The sequence below is a fragment of the Zingiber officinale genome, chromosome 9B (genome assembly GCF_018446385.1).
Source record: "Zingiber officinale cultivar Zhangliang chromosome 9B, Zo_v1.1, whole genome shotgun sequence".
In the NCBI taxonomy this organism is placed as follows: Eukaryota; Viridiplantae; Streptophyta; class Magnoliopsida; order Zingiberales; family Zingiberaceae; genus Zingiber; species Zingiber officinale.
In genome coordinates, this window is record NC_056003.1 from 94,372,526 (window position 1) to 94,382,090 (window position 9,565).

At 44.1% G+C, this 9,565-nt stretch overlaps 2 protein-coding genes across 2 annotated transcripts; both read right to left on the minus strand.

Annotated features, from left to right (window-relative positions):
- Nucleotides 1-1,849: 1,849 nt before the first annotated feature.
- LOC122024338 (peroxidase P7-like) lies at nucleotides 1,850-3,320 on the minus strand. The gene is made up of 3 exons (XM_042582951.1): nucleotides 2,985-3,320; nucleotides 2,702-2,893; nucleotides 1,850-2,638 (listed from the first exon to the last, which is right to left on the minus strand). Exons 1-3 carry the CDS (start codon nucleotides 3,303-3,305, stop codon nucleotides 2,084-2,086), a joined length of 1,068 nt encoding a protein of 355 aa, XP_042438885.1. The 5' UTR covers nucleotides 3,306-3,320; the 3' UTR covers nucleotides 1,850-2,083.
- A 975-nt stretch (nucleotides 3,321-4,295) lies between these two features.
- Nucleotides 4,296-6,204, minus strand: LOC122024340 (peroxidase P7-like). The gene is made up of 3 exons (XM_042582953.1): nucleotides 5,928-6,204; nucleotides 5,072-5,263; nucleotides 4,296-5,000 (listed from the first exon to the last, which is right to left on the minus strand). Exons 1-3 carry the CDS (start codon nucleotides 6,183-6,185, stop codon nucleotides 4,449-4,451), a joined length of 1,002 nt encoding a protein of 333 aa, XP_042438887.1. The 5' UTR covers nucleotides 6,186-6,204; the 3' UTR covers nucleotides 4,296-4,448.
- Between the last annotated feature and the right edge of the window lie 3,361 nt (nucleotides 6,205-9,565).

Genomic DNA, 9,565 nt, shown 5'->3' on the forward strand with positions numbered 1-9,565 from the left:
GTCACTCAATAGGCTATCAAATTTAAAGACAATTGCCCTTACAAGCCAGCCAGAATAACTGATTTATCGTCAAAGGGAGGGTTGAACTCATTACTATGTAAGAGCCTCTCTACATACACCTAGTCGATCTGATCATCGGTCAATGTTATGGGTGTCTATTCATAGTAGAATTGACCGGGTTTATATGACTTCATACTCATCTCTTCTATGTATGAGTAGGGTAGCTTTATAAATCTGGTCGGGCGGCCAGATGCACTTTACCTACAAGTTATTATACTCCCGGCCGGACAAAAAGGTCGACCTGGCCTAAGACATTTTAGTTCAGGATATTGACTGGACCTCTCAAAACACAGCATTCTCCAGAGGCTCGTTGTACACCCGGCTAGACAAAATACCAACAGGGCCTAAGGCGCTTAACTTCACATTATGAATCGGATGGATTTCTAACATGCACAAGTTATTATATTGTTTCTCAAACAGACTCTCAACGTGTCTAGGGCATCATATTATTTCTCAAGCGAATTTCTAGCATAACCAGGGCATTATATTATTCTCCGAACGAATATCTCAAAGCTACGCAGAATATAACCAAGCGGCTTAATGCCAAGACAGATATAAAAGCGATCGGCCTTACTAGCTGGCCAAGATACAGACAGTATAATACACGACGGAGTAGATTATACAGAATATAACTGAGCAGCTCAATAGAAATGATTGGACTTAATGACCTGCCGAGATATACTCAACAGATAACATCTTGACAACTTGTCATAATAATAACTATGTGTCAAAGAATATTCTTTTGGAAACTTCTATGGTGACCATCGCATCTCCCATCAGCAGACCATTTATAACAGTATATTCATTCATCAAACTCAATAATAACAAAAGCTATAAATAACAAAAGAGGTATGTATGTGGGTAAAGGAAAGATTCCTCGAACGATTATTGCATGCCACCTGGGTTGTACACTTACCTTTACCTAACAAACTCTGACACACTTTGTCATTTCATGATTGTGGAGGTATGTGAGGTTGTATATAAAGGGGGAGTCCTTTCTATGGCGCAGGTACATTTTCTGGAACATCGGTAACTTTACTCTCGCGTGCACGTTCTTACTGTTTTTCATCGATCCGTCCGGACTGATACTGACTTGAGCGTCGGAGGACCTTCGCCAGAAACTCTCTCATGTTTCTGGGTACTGACGTTTTGTTAGCTCATCTTCATGTGCGCATGAGCAGGAGGAAGCTTTACTTAGAGTAAAAGGTCTTTTGCCAATCAACCACCAATCCACCGTACCGAGATGATAGTACCAAGCATATCATCTATGTAGTTTTCAGACACGATCGGCTATAAAATGAAATAAGTAAGTTCTTTCTTCTCAACATTATTGTTCAACTGATGGACCACGCCAGAACAAGACCGTTGTTAACTTTGAGCAAGATAATTCTTTTAGTAAGAATCAGAAGTTACGAGGAGTGCTCGATCACAGGCATCTAAGGATCATTCCGAGTTCCGTCGTCGTATCATATCAGTGCTTTAGAAAACCAATTGGCAAAACGTAGATGTGTTTTTTATCTATGAGTCAAAGGATTTAGAGGATATTTTTCTACGACCGAGTAGCTCCGATCCATAGATTATATCATATGCACGAGGGCTCAATCAATATAAAGTTGGGATGTAGATCACATGATGTGGGAGAGGATCACGACTACTCTAAAGTATAGTAAATGTTGAGGGAAAGAGTTTTTGGTTCAACTTGAAGTTTCCCACGGTGAATTACTGCAAAACCTTGAAGAAATAAATTTTGGGATGCACATGAAGATCGTGACTCGTGAGGAGAGCTTTATTATCAATCAACCATGCCATCAATTCCACTATTGACTTGATAAAAAGTTCACATGCCTAAGCTAAAACAGAGCTTTAATTTGAGCAATATATCACGGTAATTAAACTTTATGATCATGTTTTTTCTTTTTTTTTTTTTTTTTTTTTTTTTTGAAAGAATAAAGAACAGTGTGTGCTTCACAGTGTAAAAGAATGAACAAATCGGCGACTAATCAGTTCCAGGCAAGAAGGAACGCTACTTGTTCACCACCCTGCAGTTCAATCTGATCTCCCCGCTGGCTCCGGTGAGAGGGCTGATGGCTCCCATCCTCATCATAGCCGCCGCGAAGTCCTTAGCAAACGCCTTGCCGTTGACGCTGTACCGCCGCACCAACTTGTCCTGCGTACCGTTGTTGAACAGCTCCTGGTCGGAGTGCAGCAGCCCCCGCTTCGCCACCAGGTTCTGATAGTAGCTATTATCGAACCGGTCCGGGGTCCGCAAGTCGAACGGCGCCAAGTTACCGTCGCCGCCGGCTGAGGGGCATTCCCGGCGGCGCGCAGCAGCGAAGCAAGGATCGATATCGGCGTCGTCGTAGATGTGGGAGCGGAAGTTGGCGCACTGCGCTCGGCCGATGGTGTGGGCGCCGGAGAGCGCGGTCATGTCGCGGGCGCTGAGGCCTTTCGCCGCGAACGAAGCGACGAGCTGAGAGAGGCTGGAGGAGGGTCCCGGGAGGTTGCTGTTGGCGTCGCTCTGGCTCGCCGTTGTGGCATCCCGGCGGCCGAGTGAGACTTTCCAATTTGGTCCACCGACCTACATTTCTATCCAAGTTAGTTCCTTGGCTCCGGGATTCAATTCAATGTTCAATCTATTTACCAAGGAAACGCCATCGCGAGCGGCGAGCGCGAGGATGTCGGCGCAGGAAACCGTTTGGGGGCAAGCGGCTTCGACGTTGGATTTGATGGCGTCGATGACCTCGTAGCCACGGGCAGAGTTAATATTAGGGAAAGCATTCTTCTCGCCGGTGAACGTCGCCGTGTCGTCCAATAAAATCGATGCATCGCAGCCCTGCAAATCCATCACCATTAACTACATTCATGGAAGAAGAAAAAACAGAGAAGAAACAGAGGGAGGAATGCACATCGACCAAATAGCGTACATTGACAAAGCAGTCGTGGAAGAAGAGGCGGAGGATGGAGGCGGCCATGCGAGGCTCCTTGTTGACGACCTGCGCCATGGTCGACCGGACGATGTTTGGCAAGGACGGGCAAGTGCGGGAGTAGAACGACGACGAGAGCTGCGCCTGCACTGCGCTACAGAGCAGAAGCACAGCTGAGAGAAGAGCGAGCGTGAAGGAGGCCATGGATCGAGCTAAGGGGATGAGTGCATCAATCTCACTGGCTCCATAGGTATATATAATCTCCACTACCGCGACCAAAGCCGTAGAGCGATAGCGCGTCGCCTTCGTTGACTCGTGCATACGCGTAAACTGGTACATTGCTTGGCTGTCAAAATCAATGTGGTAGAAATAGGGATGGCAATTCCATCCGAACCCGATGGAGGATCCGATACCCGACCCGAATGGAGGAGGGTATGGAGGGACTATCAATACCCGATACCCGACCCGAATACCCGATTAGATAATATATATACATATATTAAAGAAAATTTTAATACTTTACATGAACTATGCAATTACAGTAGGGGCGATTGCAAAATTTTTTGGGTGTAATTGCAAAATTTGCTTGCCAAACTCCAATTTGTGTCAAAACATAAAGATAGTTCATGTAAAGTGTTTGGATAGAAAGAAGAAAAATTAAAACTATAGAAGATATCCGATCTTTTAATGGGTATGGGTATACCCATCGGAGATCCTATACCCGATGGGTATGGGGACGGAGGATATAGAATCCGACCCGAACCCGACCCATTGCCATCCCTAATCCCTAGGTAGAAAGCTGGATATCTCGTTGCAAACTGTAACTTGGATTTCATGTCTCCAGTTGGTCGAAATCAAAGGGCGGACATGCGGAGGGAGATTCAAGAGTTTGAGGATGCATGAGGCATTATTTAGTTGAATATGGCTCATTAATACTTGTCATAATTCTCTTATCCGCCTCTTTGACTGTACTCGTAGCCAATTATTGAACTCGTCCAATTCCCAAATGGAATTTTCGTATGCGTGATTTCGGGTAAAGCTAGAGCTGAATTATGAGGTCCAGCTAGTTACTTGTTCTTTGTGTCGTCAAGTGCCCTACATTGTCCAGCTAGTTACTTGTTCTTTGTGTCGTCAAGTGCCCTACAGAAGCATACCAGCATTGCCTCTGGCAACGTCATAATTGGGGGTGCTCAGGAAGCAGTTTCGCGCATGCTTCCGTTGACGAATGCAAATCTTAGGGTTATGTCGGTTTCTGAAAAAATAAAATAAAATAAAATAAAATCTAATAAGTTTAGTCAACAATTGTTGCCACAGGTAAATAATTAACAAATTTCATTGACCCAATCAAAAGATCTGTAAATTGATTTACTACAGGTAAATAATTAACAACAATGGTTGCGCCTCAGTTGACAGAGAGCTATTATATCGAACAATTCTGTACGTCCGTCGATCGATCGGACTGCCTCAATTGGCCCTCCGGCAATTCAATCTGACCTCCCCTGCGCTCCCCGTCGATGGCGTGAGGTTGCCGAGCTTGACCATGGCCGCCGAGAAGTCCCGGTTGAACGCCCCGCCGTTGTTGCTGTAGAGGCGCACGAGGTCGTCGGCCGGCCCTCCGTTGAACAGCTCCTGGTCGGAGTGCAGCAGCGCGCGGCGGACCATGAGGTCGCGGTAAAAGCTGACGTCGAACCGGTTCGGGCTGGTGGTGTCTAGGGCGGCGAGGTTGGAGTCGCCGCCGGTGGCCGGGCAAATGCGCCTCCGGAACATGGCGAACGCCGGGTCCACGTTGGAGTCGCTGTGCACGTGCTGCCGGAAGCTGCTGCACTTGGCCAGCCCCACGGTGTGCGCGCCGGAGAGCGCTGTCAGGTCGCGCAGGTCCAGCCCCTTCGCCGCGAACTTCGCGACGAGGGTGTCGATGTTGTCGGACGCCGGAGGGAGGTTGGCGTTGGCCGCCTCCATGCTCGCCGTCCGGCCGTCGAGCCGGCCCAGCAGCACCTGCCACCACGGCCCACCCAGCTGCCCCCACGACCATAAACCGATCAATCAACTAATTCCTCCGGTCACATGATTAAACAGAGTATAATTACCAGACTAACTGCGTCGCGAGCGGCCAGCGCCACGATGTCGGCGCAGGACACGGTGGCGCGGCACGCCGCCTCCACGCTAGATTTGATACCATCGATGACTTCGTATCCGCGAAGAGAGTTTGCGTTTCCGGCACAATTCTTCTCGCCGACCATCGCCGGCGTGTCGTCGAGCAGCACGGATGCATCGCAACCCTACAAGCGGCCAACCAAATTACGCGAGAAAACACAACCATAACTTGGTCGGCAACGATACAAGTACGTGGTAATGAATATAAAATAGTCATTTAAGAAATGATCATAATTAATGGTGGCATTCTCCATCATAATAAACTAGTTCTCCAACACTACTCATCTTAAATAACTAGTGCCCTGCTTTTCGCCGCTCCAGAAAAAACACAGGGTATCAATTAAATATTTTATAGGCCTGGCTATCATCATTAGCATTCGCTTCCTTCATCAGCAAGGAACGGTATAATTTCATCCAATTCAATTCAAGTTGCAAATAATTAACTTAAAAGGCGATACTTATTCGAAAGATATTGCAGCTGTTCGTCAGCTAGATCCCGTGATGTCAATGTCAATGTCATGTCAGAGATAGATATATGTTATCATATCATTTCATGCAAGGACAAGCCACGTAAGGACATTAAATCATTAACAGAAAGCAGTTACACTAGCTTCTAACAGCGTGCCGAACTCATTGGCAGCTGGAAATGGTTCATCCATCATGTGAATTAGGAAATATACATCGACCAATTAATTCAATTATAAACTGGAACTAAATTATATACGATTGTGAATTGAAGAAGAAGTTGAAGATCGATGATGAAATTAATTGATCAGATAATTAACTTACATTGACAAAGCAGTCGTGGAAGAAGAGGCGGATCATGGAGGCGCCCATGCGCGGGTCCTGGCTCACCACCTGCGCCATCGCCGACCGCACGATGCTCTCCACGTTGGGGCACGTCGTCGAGTAGAACCCCGGCGACAGCTGCGCTCGGGCGGCGCCGACCGCCAGGCATAGAGCCACTGCTACGGCGGCGATCGCCGCCCGCCGTTGTCGCTCCGAGGATGACGACGCCATATCGTCAAACAGCTCGTTAATTAGCATGCTCTGCTCTGGCCCTCTCCCTATATATATTTCACAGAGAACATTTGAGGTTCCAATTCTTTAAATTAACTAATTAATTAATTAATTAATTAAACTAAATAAATAAAGGCCGGGGCCATGTTATATTACAGCTAGCAGAGGTCCGGTAGGAGATTTTTAGGGATATGACGACTCTTGCCCGTGTCGTTGCTCGCTGCTCGCTGCCTCCCTCCAGTCAATGAGCTAGCAGTGCGCGAAAGTTTATGCTCGTTCGGCGTCGGCTTTGTTTGATTCGCAACGTGTTCGACATTTTGACGCAACCAATTAAGATAGTTAATTAAGCAGGACCACCACCGCGATGGACATGGGCACTTGTTTCTTGATCAATGGAGTTTAGGGACCGTAATAGTGATCAAGTGTATGGGCTGCTTATGCCAATCGATCGGTAGGTGCCACGGAGCTGTCACTATGCCCGATCGGCCAATAATAAGTGAAGCATGAAGTTGGAAAAAGCTAGAAGCATGATGACCTTAATTATTAATTCTTAATTAGTTACTTGCAGTGAACTAAATTTTCACTTAATATAGGTGTCTCTGTTTTAATAGGGTGAAAGGAAGTAAATTATAATATCAATTTATAGGCGACCGTTACGTAATTAGGGACATAATGAGGAGCGGCCAAGCGTGGACTTGGAGGGTATATAATTGATCGATTAGCCGAATGAGTGATGACCCGTGAAAAGATATGGAGCGTGAGTCGTAGAATCAGAGATTCTACCGTTGCGTGCGGGGCACGGAGACGCTTTCGGGTGGCATTTTCATATGTTGCATCTCTCTTGATATCCATTAGCTTCGGCTTTAGTTTGAGTAGAGGTTCCGTGGCTGATGCAAGCTGTGCGCGTGTACATGTTGTAACTCGATGCAGTGTTTTGTTCTGCACTGCGTTAAATTCAAGCGATGTAGTTGTTGGTGTCAATTTGATTTTTTTAAAAAAAAATATTTTTGATTTTTGAGATGTTTTTATATCACATTTAAATTGTGGATGATTTTGCACTTAAAATTATGAACTTCTCAATAGACTATTTATTTTTTAGATTTTTCAAAGGGAGTAGTCGTTTTTTATTTTACTGTAGTACTACATTCAAATAACAACACCATTACGATACTATAGATTTTAAATATCAATATCACAAACTCAACATCATTTTACTATTGTATAAATCTTAAGATAGATCTCACTGTAGTATGATTTCTTGAAATTCAGTACTATAATGAGTTGTTCTTTGAATACAGCACTAAAGTTAAGTGCAGGTGCCTTTTGAAAATCTAAAAATTATGTATATATTTTTTTTAATTTCATAATTTTAAATACTTCTTGATCAATTATGGAACATTAATTAGAATCTTTGAGAAAATGAAAAACTTAAAAAGAAGTAATCCTGGCAAGTAGCTAGACAACAATTAAATCGATCTAATATAAAACTTGTGCCACTCATTTGGTTGTACATCATGCCCCCTTCCCTGACCCAACTCTCGTTGAAAAAACCAACCCTAGCTATTAATGAATCTCTATCCTATTGATTAATCTAATACATTCTTTAATCTAACATTCGCAATCTGAGCACAGAATATGTCGATTATATATTGCAAGTCACATGTAGCTCGTCCCATCTTGTTCTTTTTCTTTTTCTTTTTTTTTAATAAAGAGGAGAAAATATTACAATTTGTAATTGTAAATGGCGTGACGCGATGGAGTCCAGCACATTGACTGCGGCGACAAACAGCCATCTATTTTGATTCTCTTAATTTCACGTTTGCAGCTAGCCTGTGCAGATGTGACAAAAGTTGCGATCGATTAAGCAGGTAGCTTGTGCCAGCTTGCTGCCCTATTTATTTCCATAACTTTCTCTTGGAGCTGATACAAGGATTGCCGAAAGTACCTCGGTAGTATCGGAGAGTCAACTATTTTGCTGAGGTGGAGGTCATTCGATCGGCTCATTTAAGACAATCAATTTAGAGCGATTTAGTCGGTCGGCTTTCTTCAATCCTAGGTGCTCCGCTCAACCAGCTCAGAGTGATCTCGCCAGTTGACTTTCCCCGACTTGAGGGGCTTAACTCCCCTCAACACAGGTTCTCCGTTCAACTTGTTCAGAGTTATTCAGTCGGTCGGCTTTCCTCGACACAGGGACTTAGCTCCCATGAACACAGGTACTCCACCCAACCAGCTCAGAGTGATCTAGTCGGTAAGCTTTCCCCAACTCTAGGGGCTTAGCTAGCTCCCATGAACACAAGTGCTCTGCTCAACCAACTCCGAGTGATCCAGTCTATCGGCTTTCTCCAACTCTAGAGGCTTAGCTTCTCTTAGCACAAGTCCCCTATCCTCCTAGCTCAGAGTGAGCCAACTAGTCATATTCTCCCGATCTTATGGATTTAGTTCTTCTGAACTCTTTAGAGATGAACTGACATTCAATGAGATTAGATATAATTATACAGGATATGAGCAATTAGATTAAGGAGGTACATGTTCTCCAGAAAAAATGAGAATAAAAATAGGAATGATAGAAATGTTGAATGGGACTAGAGGGATTTTCATTTCCCCCTATTTTACTAAGTAATGGCTCATTCTCATACTTGGGAGATTGAATCCGTGAGATCCATCATCAATTAACCAAATCAAATGTCAATTTTTCATTCCTTTTTCATTCCCCACGCTCATACCATCCAACCAAACACCTTCTAATTGATGCTACTTTTCTTATGATAGGACATAGTTAATGAATAGAGATGGTCATCTCAATGATATTATAAAAGAAGTCCACGGGCACTATATATTTTTTCACATCCACTATTGTATGTTCATCTTCATCTTCTCCGTTAACTTGAGTGTTGAAATAGTTACGTCAGGACATTCCTAACCATCCTCCTAATATTCTTTTTCCACTCTTTTATACCTTGTAAAAAAATAAATCCGTTATCTTAACGACCGATCTAGTGTCGGACCATAGATATAGACTCTTTTGTGCCTTGTAGGAATTAACTATTGGAGGTTATTTTACAGTCAACTTAATAGCCAGCTGATCGATGATTCATTCAACGTTCAAAATCAGTCGCCAATAAAGTTTTGTATTCTTCGATCTATTAATTATACATACGTTTTGGCAGCACTTGGTGGTTGTGACTTGTGATTAATAACAAACGCTAATGTTCGAGAGCAGTACTTGTCATGGAGAAATAATTCCATCTGGCCTGTCCGGCCACATGAGAACCATGCACACTGATTAATTGCGTACGTCTTATTCAAAGACATGCATACAAGTATAGTTGGCGAGTTTTTGGCTGCACGTTGTAATCCTGCAGCGATGTGGAAATTATGATTGAACTCGTCGTCGGTGGAGAGAAGGA